General features: G+C 41.4%; 2 protein-coding genes across 12 annotated transcripts in view; one reads left to right on the top strand and one right to left on the bottom strand.

The window, feature by feature from the left end:
- The window catches only part of DCAF17 (DDB1 and CUL4 associated factor 17), a 50,115-nt gene extending 41,136 nt beyond the window's left edge, over positions 1-8,979 (bottom strand). For 3 of the 6 annotated variants that reach the window (XM_045031643.1, XM_045031642.1, XM_045031639.1), the window contains exons 1-4: positions 8,715-8,854; positions 8,013-8,251; positions 5,033-5,136; positions 2,643-2,733 (exon numbers count right to left, since the gene is read on the bottom strand). In XM_045031643.1, the coding sequence (XP_044887578.1) occupies positions 2,643-2,733; positions 5,033-5,136; positions 8,013-8,189 (372 nt within the window). In that variant the 5' untranslated portion in view covers positions 8,190-8,251; positions 8,715-8,854. The other 3 variants (XM_045031641.1, XM_045031640.1, XM_045031644.1) reach the window with 3 other exon arrangements.
- The window catches only part of METTL8 (methyltransferase 8, methylcytidine), a 41,583-nt gene continuing 32,231 nt past the window's right edge, over positions 8,681-18,032 (top strand). For 2 of the 6 annotated variants that reach the window (XM_045031648.1, XR_006582491.1), the window contains exon 1: positions 8,681-9,228. The gene's annotated coding sequence lies outside the window, so the exon portion shown is untranslated. The remainder of the gene's footprint in view (positions 9,229-18,032) is intronic. The other 4 variants (XM_045031646.1, XM_045031645.1, XM_045031647.1 and 1 more) reach the window with 4 other exon arrangements.

Below are 18,032 nucleotides of genomic sequence, written 5' to 3'. Positions count from 1 at the left end.
ATGCAGTTAGCAAACTATTTATATAGATGGCAGGCACTACCTCTCTCCCTTTGGGAAAAAATAAACAATCAAAATGAATGCCATGCTGAGGATCCTTTTTACTCTGAATTCCTTTCCTACCCATATTTCTCCTTTTTATTTTACCAAAACTGACAACATGTTCCCGTCTGTTTTGTAGGGTGCTGGTAACAAACCCAGAATCTCCTTACAAAGATTACAGTTCCCTCTCAAAACAGGTTTTATATGTCCCAACCATCAAGCAATAATCCTTAGCCACCAGCACAGTGGCTCATTCCCTTGTGCTTTAGACACACAGATTGGTTCCAGCTGGAAGCAGAATTTTTTGCTCCTTTACCCCTTTCCAATGCACTGCACTTGGATTACTACTGATTCCCTAAAGAACAACTACCAGCTATTGTCACAGACAGAAATATTTGGCATACTATGTCTACTAAAGTTAAAAATCACCCTCTTCTACATACCAAGGACTCTTTATCTGGGGTAACTTGAAACTCTGTATAGCAGACAACCCCATCATTTGGCCAGATTTAATTAGGAAAGGAATTCTGACCATCATTCAATTGACTGAAAATGATACCTTCCTCCCTTTTATAATATTAAAAGAAACGTTCAATCTATAGACTAAGGAGGAGTGGAAATATGTCCAACTTAAACGCGCCATCTCTCATCTGTTGGGCCCCAATGCCTGTGCTACCCCGACCCACCTGAACTTCATTCATTTCTCAAATATTACCAGATTGCCAAGACCTACAGCAACACTATATGCACATTTGGCCAGCAAATTTGAATTAAACATGGATTCCCTAAAAATGAAACGGAAGGAGAAACTAGGCCAGGGCTCGGCAACCTATGGCACGGGAGCCGATTTTTAATGGCACGCTGCTGCATGCCGGGGTCCCAGCCGCCGGCCCTGCACAGCCTGCTGCCAAACCCAGGCCAACAGCGGACTGGGTGGGGCCAGCGGCCGGAACCCCAGCAGGCAGCAGCGTGCCATTAAAAATCCTGCCGGGCCCAGCCTGCTCTTCTCCGCCCCCACCCACAGCTCTCTCTTGTGAGGGCAGGAGGCAGAAGTTTGGTCCTGCCGGCTGCTGCTGCAGGGCAGCCTCCACCGGCAGCCAAGCTCCCTCCTCCCCGCCTCTTCCCCCAACATGATGGGTTCCTGCCCCTCCTCCTCTCCCTCCCTGCGGCGGAACAGCTGATGGCCCTGGAGAGGGAGGGGGAGAAGCGGAGCCGGAACTGCAGCCACAGCGTGCTCGCTGCTCCAGAGAAGAGGCAGGGATGGGGCCTTGGGGAAGGAGGGTGGAATTAGGGCATATCCCCTTAAGCCCCCTGCCGTGAGCTGCTCAGGGCAGGGGGCTGGAAGCATCCCAACGACTCCAGCCCACATCCCCAGTCCCCTGCCCTGAGCCCTGCACCCCCCTCTGACACTATGGAGTTATCCAATTTTATTTGCATGACTCCATGGGATTTAAATGGCATTTCTCTGTATGGGCCTGATCCTGCAAGATGCTGACTATCCTCAACTCCTGTGGGAGTTAAAAACACTCAGCTCCTTACAGGAGTCAGAAATCTAGGAGCAGCACGGTGGAGAAAAGTGGCACTATAAAGTCGCACGATATTACTGTACCATAGGCAGTAACATAACAAAAAAAACCTATAAAAGTGTTGTAGTTTGCATTCATTAATGCACATTTTAAAATATTTACTAATTTTTCTCAAAAATTACCGGACTATTTCCCAGTAGAATTTGCCATGTGCAAAATGTCATATTTTAGAGTTTCCCTATTTGAGTTAGCCAGGCGGAAATAAATTTTAATATGAGAAAACCACTCAGTCTTTCCCTAAAGTCACCTTTCGTCTGAGAGAAAGTATGACAATTTCAGTCAAAAAATGAAGTTTAGAGAAAGTTGTGCGCAAATGAAAATAGTGAGCTAAAATGCCAGTAGAGTTATGACCAGCTGTAGTCAATAAGGATATGTGTACATGGCAAGCAGAAACCCATGGCAGCAAGTCTCAGAGCCCCTGTCTACAGACTTGTGCTATGCCACTAAAAATAGTGTGTAGATGTTTGGCTCGAACTGAAGCTCAGGTTCTGCAAACTTTAAATGAACCCTGTATTTTCATGGAATTTTTTCGAAGATGATTACTTCACTCAGAGGAGAGAGTGTTCTCTAGTGTCTAAGCCCATTTCAATGCAAAAATTCTCACTTATCTACTGTGTGAAGATCATCATTCCTGACAAGCACTGTGATAGTCGTTAACAAGAATGTTGTTACAAACAGTGCAACTGACCCATTAAATAACTGCTCCCAGCAAAGAAGAGCATAATAATGTATACTGCTTTGAAGTTATTTAGGTTAACTGAAAATGTTAGAGAAGAGCAGGTCTCTGAATACTTGGCTTCTTCCATGAGGTAACAGCAAAACTCCCTCCAACTTCAATGGGAGCCATACGCAGCCATCTGAAGACATAAACTGACCATAATTTGCAATAAACATCATTCCCATTTTTTGAAATGTTTGGTTTCAATTTTGTCTACATTATCAGTGAACTGTTCTTCCACAGTTAAAATAGTTGCTATATTTTGTTTTCAAAATTCCTTCAGTAAAAAGTAACCTTACCAACGGGCATTCCAATAATAATGCATCCTCTATTTTTTCTGATTTAGAACATGCTGGCAGTTGATAAAGTATTCTTGGCTCTCGTGCAATGCTGAGAAAAAAAGATTATAAACTATCAGTCTACTTTATAAACTACCTCTGTAGGGATATTAAAGAAGGTTTATATTAAACATGGTTTATATGATAAATGATGTATTGATTTATTGTTAATTAATACTTTATAACTTAAGGTTTATGTTAGAAGTAAATTTGTGATTCCCAACATTTAGCCTCTAACCTGCAGGCCACCAGCTGTGTCTGTGTGGAGCCTGCTCAGAGAGATACTTGGTATGGAACTTGTTAGGCTCAAGGAAATACTTTGTGTAAAACTTGTTAAACATTAATTATCTCTAAGTAAGCCAAAACAGTAGCTGTTATAGTGTATAGATAGAGACCCCCACCCTCTGTAAGTTTTCATCTCACTTTATCTTTGCTTGTTAAAAGACAGGGAGTCTCACATAAATTGGTAACACCCCAAAAGGTAAAGAGACAGTGAAATAGATTCGGATGCAAGCAAGTGAAATAGATGTGATTAAGATAGAGAATGTATGTGAATGCATGCCTAGTTTAAACAATGAATGAATGGTTAGGGAGTTACCAGTCTGAAGAATTCAGTGTTGGCTGAAGAAGGTGTCAAGTGGGATCAACCAGATGACCCCCACCACCTCAAAGGAAGGAAAAACAAGCATCTGACAGAATGGAGCCAGCCACCTGCTGATTGATTTAGCAACAGCAAAATGAAGCAACTCTCATGGACTGACATAGGAATAAATTCCTATAAAACTGGACTCTAAAGACTGAGGACTTTGAGTCTATGGTTCTGCTGCCAGCCTCCAGGAGCATCAGATGAATCTGACACACACTCGGCTCCATCCTCATGACCAAGATACCTGGCCAGTAACTTGGCATGAGCAACATCTAGGCTGGTAACTATAACATCTATACAGAACCTGAATGAATGATTGTATGAATGATTGTGTGTGTGTGTGTGTGTGTGTAAGAAATAAGTAGTAATAGAAATAAGTAGGAAAACGTTTGCTTTTGTCTTTTACTGTCTTTTGTTTTGTTATGGTATTTACAATAAATGTGGCATCTTTGCCTTATCCCTCTTAATAAGATCCTGCTGGTTTTTATTATATTGGTATAACACCTCTGTCAACAGGTCAGTTTATGCACTATTATAAATCATTACCTCCTCCTCGTGAAGTCAGCATTCTGAACTTCCCAGCATGCTAGGCTATTCTTATTTTGGTAACTGTCTCTCTGTGCTACTTTCAGAATTTGGGTTACCCCACACTCCACTATAAGATGCCATTAAAAAGATCACTTTTCGTCTAGGTAAACATTTTAGACAAGAGATGTACCAATAATGTTCTTATTTTAGTAACATACTTAAAAAAAGAACTAAACAGAAAATATGAAAATAAACTCAGGAGCAGAAGACCATCAAAAACCTCACCACCTGCAGCTCCAAGTGCATGACACACTTCTTCCACCTTGCTTTCTCTAATGCAAAATCATAGCAGCGCACACACACACACACACACATATTAAAACTCTACCAAGACAAAATACTTCACAGCATGGAGAGAGGAGGAGAAAAACAATAAAGCACAAATGACAGATGTTACTCACGTTACTCACTTTTAGTTTACAGTTACTAAAGGATTGACATCAGCATGATTATTGGGTAAGATCTCAGTTATACATTGATCTGCCCATGTGCCTGATCTCTTGGGGGTAAAAGAACCCTATGTTTGATTAAATTGTTTTTTAGTAACCACTCATCATAGAGTCCAGTGTCTGCGTGGTGAGACAAGGGCTGTAATGCCTAAAGAGACTGCACCTTTGACTTCTTGTTAATCAATGTGCTGAGGCACAAGTTTACTTTTGTTACTGGCTTGGTATAATCTAATGATAGAATAACCACCAATTTAGGGTGAGACTGCCCTATTTCCCAGCAGTTTGTCCTGAATTTGGCATTTTCATCTGTGACCCACTGAGGCCAGGTGACAACTACAAGAAATAAAACTAGTGTTCAGTCTGTTTAATTTGAATTCCGTGCGGTGCTGAACATCTTAAACTCCCATTAAAGTCCAGTGATAGTTGAACATAAGCAGCACCTCACAGGATCAGGACTTACCTTGCCAAAAGCAATGCAATACAGCTATTGTCTAACACTTAAGAGATAATAAAATAAGGGTCCAATCCTGCGAACAATTAGGCATATGGGTATCTGCGCTCATACAAGTAATCCCATTCAACTCAGTGGGACTACTCGGAGTTTCTAAGATCAGAGCCTGAGTATTAAAATGAAAAATAATGGCAATTTTTAGCAATCAAATAATTACCTGCTCACACAGCACCGATAATTGTCAAAATAAATTCTTCCACGCTCATAAGCAATAGGAGATGTGGAATGAGTTGTCCAAACATTCTTGAATTTAGTACTTTCCTGAAATAGACAATGAGTGGAAGAAGGCTTTTATGACAAGCTGTGGTTCTGGAAAATATTTCACTTGCCCCTACCGCTTAATAACTTACGTTAGTTGAACATAGTCTGTTGAACACATACAAGACTTTTAAAATAAATAAATAAGTCTCCTGGAGTTATCTACCCATTTTAAATTTTTCTTTCCTTCTTTCTATGATTATACACTGGATGCTTCCAGTTGTGAATACAGTAGGCACTGAAATAAGGCAAGCAGGGCTTTGACTCAAAAGTATTTGAAAAGTAAATCTAGAAAAGCTGGAGTGGGGTATGCGGTGGAGGAAAATGTAATAAAACTTATGAATGGGCCTTTATAAGAAAACTAGGGACAAAAAAATGAAAAGAGAAGCTTTACCAATTCATGGGCACCATGGAAAATAAATGTTTATCATTAACCGACACAGGTTAAAAATAAAATTGGTAATAAAATTTATATGCAACCTTTTCAACTTAAAAATGATAGGCTCTGATATTGCAAATATGCACAAGTACTCATATATATGTTAGTAGTCCCATTGAATTCACGGAGTTTTGGGATCCAGCCTACTCTTGGTGTTTCGAGGAAGGAACGGGAGGGAGTTTACATGCTTGTATAATACATGCAAGATGTTAATGAGTTCACTTGAACTACTCACATGTTACTCATGTGCATTAATGATATCAGGATATGGGGTTGTAAATAATTGTATCTGTATTAATTAAAGCCCCAATCCTTTATGAGATGCATGTAGGTGGGCTATAGTCAGACAAAGCCCCATTAGCTTCAATGGGGCCCTATGTGGGTGGAGGGATCCCCCTTCACACATCTGGTTGCATGAATGGGGCCTAACACCTTAGATTGTTAAAACTAAAGTAATTTTAAAATACTAATTTAATTGTCCCTATGTGTGCTTTTTCTACATTTCTCTCAGCTTGGGCAATAACAACATTTAAATCAGTTTCACTCTGGTTTATAATCAGCTGCAATTTCAGTCTCCCAGTGCTGCAATGTTTGGTTTCCACTTCAGAGGCATGTTTATTTGTTTACAGAAAACTATTGATTTTTTTAATTGTGGAAACAATTCTGTTGCACTTAAGCCAGATCTACACTACTAATTTACACTGCTATAACTCATTCAGAAGTATGAAAAATTCCTGAGTTATAGCAACCTAACTGCCGGTGTAGACAGCACTATGTTGATGGGAGTGCTTCTCCCACCGACGTAGCTATCGTCTCTTGTGGAGGTGGATTAGCTATACCGATGGGAGAAGCTCTCCTATTGGTGTAGTGGAATCTTCACTAAAGTGCTAGTTACTCCTGGGGGAATTCTGTGCACATGCAAAATTCATGTCCCTCTGCAGGAAATATTCTGCCAGAGGCTCTGCAGTTCTGCCTTTTGCCCACCAGGGGCCACTGTGCACCAGAACTGTCAGTAGCTGGCTGCAGCCCCGTTAAGAATTAAGGGATTTGGGGGGTTAACAGACCAGGGCTGCGCGGGGAGGGGGGGGCAAGAGGGGCAATTTGCCCCCAGGTCCTGCAGGGGCCCCCACGAATTTTTCGAGGGCCATGGAGCGGGGTCCTTCACTTGCTCCAGGAGCCCCGGAAAACTCTCGCGGGGCCCAGGCCCCCGGAGCTTCTTCCGCTCCAGGTTGTTGTCAGCAATTCGGCGGCGGGCGGTCCTTCCGCTCCGGGACCCGCCCAAACTGTGCCCCCCGCCAGCCCACACTGCCCCTTCTTCCTGAGCCCCACCCTCACGCTGCCCCCTTTCCCAAGACCCTGTCCTCGCACAGCGTCTTCTCCCAAGACCCTGCCACCTGCTTGCTCCTCTCCTCCCATCACTTGCCCTTATGGTTGGTAAAAAGTGGGAGGGGAGGGGCAAGCATGACCCTCTATGTTCCAGCACCCCTGCTGCAGGGCCACATGAGGGAGAGGGGATAGGGGCTGTAGGGACACATGGGGTCAGCCAGGGGCTGCATGAGGGAGGCTTCCTTACTCCCTAACAAAAAAACCCTGTTCCATACTTCTCCCACTCACATCCAACGACCCTTCAGGTTCTCTCCCAGGCTCCTTCCCTCTCCCTGAACACCTCCCTTACCCCTGCCTACCCCACGCCTTTGCACTGCTTCTGAGGGGTGGAGGAAATATAGATCTGTATTGTAGTTTAAATTCTGTATTAATATGCCCAGTGAGGAATCTTATTTGTCAAAAAAAATGCCTGATTTTTTTTTTGTATTGTTACAGACATACTTGCTGATGGGTATTTTGAAATAAATTACCAAAATAATTGAAACTGGTGTGAATATATATTGTGTTATTTTGAGAAATTTGGCACAGATTTCCCCCAGGAGTCTATAGGGGGGCAGCCTGCACCACTGCACATGTAGACAAGCCCTTAGAGTTTTGAGGTAAAATTTAAAGTTGATGATGTCCCTTACATTATTAGCATAATTTTAATATTAAGTATTATATAATTGTGTACAATAATAGTCCCCGGGATTAAGAAATCTGAGTGAAAGAGTTTAAAAAGAGAGTTACACGGTAATACTGTTATAAAGTAAAAGTTTGATTTACAAATGGTAATGCCATTTTTTCCACCATTCAATATTCTTCAAGTTTGAATGATAAAGATGTTGCATCTTTTCCAGATTTTTTCAGAGGTAAATTTAATAGTATTGCTAATTCTCTCTTCCTTAATCAAGAACTCACGCTGGTCGCTCTTTCACAAACTTCTCCCGTTCGGAGTTTGGTCCAGAGGTTACTCAAATTCCTGCACTAGACCAGAGTTCACAACATCTGGAATGAAGAAATCAGGTTCCAAACAAGGATTGAGTCACGGCTGGAAAATGTTAGAAGCGGTTACCTGACACACTAGCTTTCTTAGGATTCCCAGGTTTTTTCTGTGGGCGACCCCTGCATCTTTTGTATAAAATCCGTGAGATCGCCTGGTTAGAAGGCGGCAGACATTGTGAATTTGAAAAGCATTGGAGGAGAGTCTCGTCGCTGGGGAAGAGGAAGAAGCGGCTGAATCTGGGGACATTTTTATTTCTTGGGAAAAGCTCGAATTCCTTCTAATTCCTGGGTCCGGCAGCAAGCGCGGGGCTGTTCAATACAAGGAGACAACAATGCACGTGCCGGATCATCTTTCAGTGTCACAAGTATTATGGACCCCCCCCACACACCTTGCTCATGCTTCCTTCTCCCGCCCCCAAATCCTGGAGCCCTCCGCGGGCACAGGGCACAGCAAGCGGGAGAGAGCGGCCTGCACAGCCCTCGCTACACTCCAGCCTGGATGCAGACAGGGAAACCCCTGCCCTGCCCTGCCCTGCCCTGCCCGCCCAGCGGCCGCCTCCCCGGGCCCCAGGCGCGGGCCCGTCCCACCGCGGCCCGAGAGAGGGTCCGTGAGCCCCGCTGCTCTCCCTGTTGGCAGCGGCACCTCACCCGGCCGTTGCTATGTCTATGTACGAATCTGTTCACGGCCCGTTTGCGGCAGGCCCGTGGAACGCACCACCAGCCATTGGCGGGGGGAGGAGAGTAACACAACTTTCCAGCGGCCATTACTTACTGCCCCCGTCAGTCCCCAGCGTGTCTGTGCTGCCAAGCGCAGCACCGGCCCCGCCCGCTCCCGTCTCCCGCCGCTCGGCGCCGGGGAGGGTAGTTTTCAGACGCTTCCCAATGACGCGCCAAAACTACAACTCCCCGAATCCATTGCTCTGCGCTGCCCTCTTCGTGCGCCTCCTCCCGCGTGTGGCGCCCGCCCGCCGTTCCGGAGTCCTGTTCCCAGCAGCCGGGCTGGGGCGCTGAGCAGAGCTCCCGCAGGTCCTCTAGTCTAAGTGCCAGATGGGAAGGGGTTGCCACACCCAATCCTGGGGGCTAGACATTGCTATGTAGAAAGGTTGCGGGGCGCCTGAGTGGGAAATAACTGATGTTGTGAACCCTGTGCAATGTGCCACTGTTCTTACTTGTTAAACAGTCCCTTTAGCTATACACAGAGAGGCAGTCCTGGGGGGAAAATTAGTAAAAAGGCCCTGCGATTATTTTAAAGTATTTTCTCTATAAACTAGAAGAACAGTTTGAAGGTACGTTTTGGTTTTTTTTTTAAATTAAAATGTTATTGGCACTTTTCAGTAAATCAGCCCCAGTAAGCGCAAGCAAAATACCTTAATTTATAAAGATCATGAACATTTACAGTGCTGGTGTAAATAAGAATAAGTTAAGTACACACATATAGTCCCTGATGCTGCAAAGACTTATGCACATGCTTAACTTTATAGGAGAGTAGTTTCAGTGAAATCAGTGATATTACTTGTGTGCACAAAAGTTAAACATATGGGTAAATCTGCAAGATTAGGCCTTTAATAGTTCATTAGAATGATTGCTTTGCTTTCTTATAATGAGGTTCTATACGTCTGGCAAAAGACAATATAACTAGTACACGTATGTTGTCAAATTTAAAAAAACAACAACTTCTAAATGAAGGCATTTTATCATGCATTTATCATGCATTTTATCATGCATTCAAAAAAAGGCATTTATTTATGATTAGGAAAGACAAGATAATTGAAGTGAGAATTTCTTTCCAATTTTTTTTCCCCCTCATTGAAAATAAAATACCTTTAATCTGAGCAGGGGAGAAGAAGAAAAGTCTATTTATGCTCTGCATTGTTACTTTTCAATAATATTCAACAATATTAGCAGGGTAATTATACTGTGCAACTCACTGAAACTACTTGCTATTCAGTGCAGTCATGCTCTTCAGTGAGATGCCTGTGATGATACTGGTCGTTTTTTATATATAAATTGGAGGTTGTGAAAGTTGCTGGATGGAAAACTATGGAGACTGAATTATTTTGTATAACCGATACAGAAGGTTAGAAGGGTAATTTGAACCTTCATGGAGACTTGGTTTTGTTGGTGATTTGTCTGATATGGACATGTGGATATGGAACTAATAGAGTTCACAAACTCATTGTATTTGTACCATTGAACAGCTATCACCAGGTAATGAATTCTGGTCACCATTGAACTGGGCTGGATTTGTATTGACTCAGTTCCCAATTCTAGAAATACTTAGTGATGAAATACGTGAAGTTTGCAGGATAAGTGGCTTAGAAATGTAAAGCACTTCATCTCCGTAGTAGTTCCCTGAGACATACAGTGTGTTGGACCCATGGTAATCATTCTCTTGCCTGAAGAGGTCTGCAGATCAGAAGTGAGGCACACTGGTGGGCTTGTGTGGAAGCTTGTGCTACCACTGTCTGTGAGGCTAAATAGTGGACTTCAGTCTTTAGGTATGTCAAATGCACTGGGACTTTAAACAAGTATTAAATTATCTTAAAAATGTAAAAATATTTTCAGGGCCAAGGGAAGATGGAGTTGCTGCCACACATATCTATGGGTCAGTCGCCTTCAGGCCAAGCCCTAGCAATGGCTGCGAACGAATGAATGAATGAATGAAGAAACTCAAGTGGTAGTGCAGAGAGTGTACTTGCCACAAACAGGGGAGAGTCAAACTATTCATGTTGTGCAGGCTAGTGAGAGGAAAGTATGTTTCAGGTGCACACCTGCCAGTGAGGGACTAATGCTAATAACACTGAGGCTATGTCTACACTACAGATACAACTTTAGATAATGCTTTCCCAGATTGCGCTGCAGGTGTGCCACCGTAGCATCTGTGGTATAGACACTTGCCACAGTGATGAAAGGGGTTTTTCCATCGCTGTAGTTAATCCACTCCTCTGAGAGGTGGTAGCTAGGTTGACATAAATTTTCTATTAACCTACAAGTATGTACACTGGGCATTAAGATGGTTTAACTATGAATTTTTCACACTCCTGAGTGCCATAGATAAGTTGACCTAACTTTTAGATGTAATAAGTTCTAAGCCTGACTGTCCTTAGCTGGTGCTATACAAAGAGATGTATCCCTAAACCATGAAATTCTGACTACTTAGAAAAAATCAAGTTTAATTACTCATTGTAATGAAGAGAACTAAATGCATGATCTCTGTGGTAGTTGCAGTTGCTCAAACTAAGGTAGGAGGTTCCTGATGGTTTTTTCCATGAGCGGTGCTCAGCTCTGGAACTCACTCCTGGTCTGGCAGAGCTAGGGTTTGTTGGCCTTCAGGGTATGCTATGCATGGACAAAGCCCATGGAGACTCTCAGGTCTCTCTTGGAGAGATGGGTGGATGGATTTGTAGAGGCCAACAGTGGAGTACTTAAATATAAATTGTAGGTAATTTGTGATTTTCATGGTCGTGATGAATTAATTTCTTAAGCTTTGTTAAAGTTTTAGGTATAGTACAAAAGTTTATTTTGTGTTAAGGCTATTTATCTTTTTTAGTTGTATGCTTGTTTAGCTTTCTATAGGTGCTTAGAACATTCATAGACATTTTTAACAAATCAAAATAAATACATAAAGTGGTCCTATAATAATAAATATAAAGGACATGTTAAAAGAAATAGCTGAAGAGAATATGTCACGTGAAAGGGATGCTTTTAAGTAGTTTTGCTCACAAATGTAAATTTTGACTGCTTTAGTTAATTTGAAAAAAATAATCTATATTTTAAAAGCAGTAAGAGAAAAGTACAATTTCCCTTTCTCTCCCTCCATGGGTTAGCTAATGTGTCCTAGCCTGTGCATTTAGTTAGGACACCTGCATGTTTAGAACCTTTACCAGACAAACTATTCCTTTCATAATGCCTGTTTTATAAAACAAAGTAACTTTTAAACAACTAAAACATTTAATCCAGAGATTTAATCATATTTTGTTAAATCAAAGTCTAAGAGCATTTAAGTTATAAGTCAAGAGCTGGACTCCTAGTTAAAATTAGCATAATTCTAGTTTAACATATTGACCTGTTTTGTGACTGTGTAGTTTTTGGCTTTCTAGTAATTTAAGTGAACATTGTGAAGAGTTCAAATCTTTATTTGCAAAACAGAAATATTCTAAACAGATTCTGTCACTTTAAAAGTCCTCACATTAGATTTTACTATTGTTATAGCTTGGATGAAGTATTTAATTTCTTAATACTCATTTACTCAAGATCTGTCACCGATTTAAAGTCACTGTTCATGCATAACCTTAACTTTGCTTTGTTTTGCTGTTGCAACACCAGCAAGCAGGGGATACACAAATTATTTAGCAAACCCTGTGCCCAGAGCTATGATGTTCATTGATGGCTTTCTCTTTCCATGCTGATGGGGACAAAGAAGTCAGTGAGTCAGATGCTTGATACACTCAGCCTTATAAGTAACAAAAAGGGAAGTGAGTTGTCACATGTAAAAGGGAAAAACTATGTCTACACACCATTTTGGAGCAAGCCTCTCAGACCAAGATGACAGACTCGGGGTAGTGGGGCTTGTGTTAGTGCTCTAAAAATAGCTGAAGTTGTGGCTCAGGCTGGAGGTCAGGCTCTGAAGCCCCAGCTCTAGCTCCAGTTGCCACTGCAAACCTTTGTTTCTACAGCTATTTTTAGAGTCATAAATGGAGCACTAATGCAAGCCCCACTAGCCCGAGTTTCTCTACCCAGGCTGGGAGGCGTACTCCAAAATGCTGTGTAGGCATACCCTAATAGGGAAAGAAGTGGGATGGATTCTTTTCAACCTTTTGGAGGGCAGTACATATGTGTCTCTAAATCCTAGATGCTGCAAACACTTACCACTGGGACTACTCGTGTGTAGAGTTAAGTCTTTGAAGGATCTGGACCTAAACATTAAAAAATAAAATATGTGAGCCTATCCCTTTAAATTAGCAAGCATTAGTATCAAAGAACTCTGAACTGAGGGTCACCAATATCTCCCTCATGTCCATTATTTAAAATCTCTACATCAGGAGTAATTACAGGCACCAGTTTTGCTGTGTGTGTGTGCCTTTCAGTGCACATTAAGAGTAAAAATCTTCCATTGGCGTGATTAACACAGACAAACACTATTACATGTAGAACTTGCTGAAGAATGGAATTTCCATCCTGCAAGAAATTCTGAAATTTTGAAATATGTTTTTTCATCCCAAATCTCAATGAAAAGTTGAAATCTCTCAACTTGTAGTAAAAGAAAATATTCCAAGATATTTCATTTTGATATGGCCAAGAATGTTTTGATTTTATTGTTTTGACTTTTATAATCATAAACAAAATATAATATAAAAGTTGAAACAATAAAGTTGCAACAAAGTGTTTGAACCTTGTCAAAATTAACCATTTTGATCTTATTGTAACTAAATGTTTTGATAATTTCCCACAACATTTTCAAGGAAATCGGTACATTCCTACAAAACATTTTGATTTAATCAAATCAGCATTTCTCATTGGATACTGTTCCATTGGAGAATTCCTGACCAGCTCTAATTACAAGTAAAAAGATAAAATAGGGGCATGGAATGAGTCCAGGAAGCCTTTTATCTAGTCCAGTGGTCCCCAACGCAGTGCCCGTGGGCGCCATGGTGCCCGCCAGGGCATTTATGTGCACCCACCTAGTGCCCAGCAGGGGAGAGAAGCAGCGGCCCCGCGCCTGCCGGGGACAGAGAACTCCGGGGCTGCAGACTGTGGGCGCCGGTGTTCTCTGTCCCTGGCAGGTGCGGGGTTGCGGTTTCTCTCTGGCTTCTCCGGGGCTGCAGATGCCGGCGTTCTCTGTTCCTGGCAGGCGCGGGGCTGCGGCTTCTCTCCGGCTTCTCCGAGGCTGCAGGCTGTGGGCGCTGGTGTTCTCTGTCCCCGGCAGGTGCCGGGCCATGGCTTCTTTCCAGCACGAAGCTGCGGTCCCGCCCCTGCTGGGGACAGCAAACTCCGGGGCTGCAGGTGCCATTGTTCTCGGTCCCCGGCAGGTGCGGGGCTGCGGCTTAAGCCGGAGAGAAGCCACGGCCCTGCGCCTGCTGGGGACAGAGAACTCCAGGGCTGCAGGCTTCATTCTATGTTAAAGTAAGAATAATAAATATATTTGGATCAGCAGTTCAACAATGTTTTACTTTTTTAAAATAAATAACATTGGAAAAAATAACCCCAATTATACATACAACATGATGGGGGCTAATTTAGCTACAACGAGTCAGGAAAAAGATCTTGGAGTTATCGTGGATAGTTCTCTGAAGATGTCCACGCAGTGTGCAGAGGCGGTCAAAAAAGCAAACAGGATGTTAGGAATCATTAAAAAGGGGATAGAGAATAAGACTGAGAGTGTATTATTGCCCTTATATAAATCCATGGTACGCCCACATCTCGAATACTGTGTACAGATGTGGTCTCCTCACCTCAAAAAAGATATTCTAGCACTAGAAAAGGTTCAGAAAAGAGCAACTAAAATGATTAGGGGTTTAGAGAGGGTCCCATATGAGGAAAGATTAAAGAGGCTAGGACTCTTCAGTTTGGAAAAGAGAAGACTAAGGGGGGACATGATAGAGGTATATAAAATCATGAGTGATGTTGAGAAAGTGGATAAGGAAAAGTTATTTACTTATTCCCATAATATGAGAACTAGGGGTCACCAAATGAAATTAATAGGCAGCAGGTTTAAAACAAATAAAAGGAAGTTCTTCTTCACGCAGCGCACAGTCAACTTGTGGAACTCCTTTCCTGAGGAGGTTGTGAAGGCTAGGACTATAACAATGTTTAAAAGGGGACTGGATAAATTCATGGTGGCTAAGTCCATAAATGGCTATTAGCCAGGATGGGTAAGAATGGTGTCCCTAGCCTCTGTTCGTCAGAGGATGGAGATGGATGGCAGGAGAGAGATCACTTGATCATTGCCTGTTAGGTTCACTCCCTCTGGGGCACCTGGCATTGGCCACTGTCGGTAGACAGATACTGGGCTAGATGGACCTTTGGTCTGACCCGGTACGGCCTTTTTTATGTTCTTATGTTTATGATATTTATTTTGTAAAAACTCCTTAATTTTTCTTACAGGTATATAAAGAGCAATTGCTGAATAATTTAATTAATACCTTTTACATGTAAAATTACCCTTTTTATCTTATGGATTCATATATTATGTAATAGTAAATATGATGTTTTTTGTATTATTTAATGTACAAATACAAAATAAGCCTTGAAAAATTGTTGGCACCCGCCACACTCTTCTGAAAACATGAATGTGCTACTGGTCACAAAAAGGTTGGGGACCACTGATCTAGTCTGTCCTTCTTTTTGGTTGGCAACCATATCCCGCAATTTCCCTTGCATAATTCATTTTCAAAACTGCTTCTTTTAGTTGTTTCACTCTCACTGCATTTGTATTAGTTAAAGATTCTCTACATAAATTATATCTTTATGTCTAAGGTACTTACTCCTTCCTTACTGTCAGTCCATTCATGTCTTTGTTCTTGCATTTGGCATTAGCTCAACTTGACTTGCATTTACATTTTTCTTTTAACTGTAATGTTTATAAAAACATATTAACACACACAGTAGATTCCCTCAGTGCTACAAAGGATAATTTGAAGCTGTTCCCTTAACAAAAATTCCGCACACCATTCACACTCCAATTCATATACATTATTAAATAAAATAGATCTCCCTTTTGGTGGAGGTATGACTATTATTTCTTAGCAAAGGAATATTGATAACTTACTGTTTTTCACCTATAGCTTTGCACTTCATCACAGACTTGAGTTATCTAGCAGAATACTTTTAACAGGAGTCTCCAGAGGGAGAACAGTGACTGAGGAACAAATCTCCAAAAATGCCAAAAGAGGATAAAATAAAATAAAAAATAATAAAAAAAAAACCAAACAAAAACAAAAAACCCTCCAAATTCAGTATTGCTATTTCATAATCTTAAACATTTTTAATTCACCACTCCTTCCACATTAGTGTGTGCTGGGTGTTGTCTTGGTTTTTCAGGAGCCAACAGTAGCTGCAGAATTTTTACCCCAAGAATGTATTCCTTATAGTTCAGTTGATGGCTTTAGCAAATCTGTGTTTCCAGAAAGACTATTTTATATGACTTATTTCCTTCCTACAGCACTTGGTTAGGGAGATATGGTCAGGAGAATATAAGCTCTCTTCCCCATTGTACAAAACATTTCCTCTTTCCCTAGCTACTCCCCAGTTCTACTCTGAGAGGTGATTGTAAAAATGGTGCCTTCTTAAAGTCAACTGATCTACTCCTTGTGTGTATTGAGTCATAACTGCTGACATTAGTGGCAAAAATAACTTATTACTTCAGTTAGTTGTATTGACCCTGCAGTGCTGAGAAAGAGACTTGGATTCTATTCCTTCTTATATAGAGAATTGTTGAGTAAGTTTTCTCATAGTTATATCTGTGCAAACCCTTGGAAGGCAGTGAGGTTTCACAGGAGTCACTGTGTGCCTGAGTTGGCCTGCATCACTGCCCGTGATGGTGCATGAGAAGGAAAGTACTACGTTTGAAGCTCTGATTCCAGGTTGTTTGCGGGATTGGCAGCTAGAAAAATATCATTTTACTTACAAATTGAGCATATCATCATACCACTGAGAGAGAATGAAGATGGAACTCCACAATGCCATATTTAGAGTGACTTTTCAGAGTAGAATCACAGAGTAGAATTAAAGTCTGTCCTTTTCAGTTTGTCTGACGGTACTACAATAATGGTGCCTGATGAGGAATTTTTTAAAAGCACTTAATATGTATCAGATCTTTTATCTCATTGTACACTTGTGACATAACTTTCCCCTTGAAGCCCATTGAGTCTACTGTCTTCTCACCTTTAAGGATTCCCAGAACTCATCCCGTTTCCTCTCGTGTGGTATTCCAGCATTTCCATTTTTCTCTCCCAAATTCCTGTACTTTAATATACCAGCTGCAAAGCCCTCGTTTTCCTTCCAAATAATCTGTTTTATTTTCTAGCTTCTTTATGTAATTTTCTTCACTGTTTCCCAGCTTTCTAACCCATCAATTTCTGTGAATTCTTTTGCAGCTTTATTTTCACAAGAAGTTAATGACTTTGTCATGTTGTCCCTGTTATGGCAAAGAAGATCCAGAGAGGCTGTAATATCAGTCTCCTCACACTGCTCAAGGCAAGATTAATATATATTTTTGCTGCAATGCCTGAGCTATGGAGACTGACTGGTTTTAAAAAGTCCATTTTGTGTATTTTTGTTGGTTTGGTTTAGGTTATGGTTGGTTTTCGTTCGGGTTATGTCTGGATCTTAGAAACATCAATGTTCAAATGTTAGCTAATTTGTCCACCTCCAACTCAGAGTATTCTGTTCTGCAAGGTATTTTCCAGGACTGATTCTTCCACCTTATGTCTGCTGGCACCTGTGTCTTATCTTTTGTAGATGTTTTGCATAGCTAAGGTCTTTTGAGCCTCAGTAGCATTTTGGTAATAAAATACAGTAGTACAGTACCTGCTTCACAGGAGAGTTGTGAATGTTTGTACAACTAATTTTTTAAGTGCCGAGTAATAGTATGAAGTTCAACTTTTTCAGCATATCTTATTTCATAAGAAGGTAAGCAGAGTAACCCAAATTATTACAAGTATAGCCCAACTAGTCCCCTTATAAATATAACTGTGACAACACCACCAGGCCCAATGATTGCTGATATAATGAATCAGTAGCTTTGTAGTCCAGAGAGCTACTAAACAACTAATTGTTTTTGCCATAGTTTATTGGAAACAAATTTTCAGGTAGAAGAATCCTTTACTTGATTTTTATCTGATCCCTGTTTCAGAGCTGATACTCCTCTGGGCTTTATTCCTCCATGATTAGTGGTTTACAGTATGTCCTGGTGTTGATTTCTTGTTCCAATCAGAAGAAAACTTGACTCTTTGCTATTTAAAGCAGGATGGAAACCGCTCTTCCCTTCCCCATCCTGTCTGTTTTACAAATCTCAAGTTCCAGCAGGGTGGAGACCACTATTGGGAAGCTCAAATGCCAACTTCAATTTAAAAAAATAATACTTTCCAGT

The sequence above is a fragment of the Mauremys mutica genome, chromosome 10 (assembly GCF_020497125.1).
Source record: "Mauremys mutica isolate MM-2020 ecotype Southern chromosome 10, ASM2049712v1, whole genome shotgun sequence".
In the NCBI taxonomy this organism is placed as follows: Eukaryota; Metazoa; Chordata; order Testudines; family Geoemydidae; genus Mauremys; species Mauremys mutica.
Note: the sequence above shows the minus strand (reverse complement) of the source record. Positions and strands in the feature narration are given on the sequence as shown.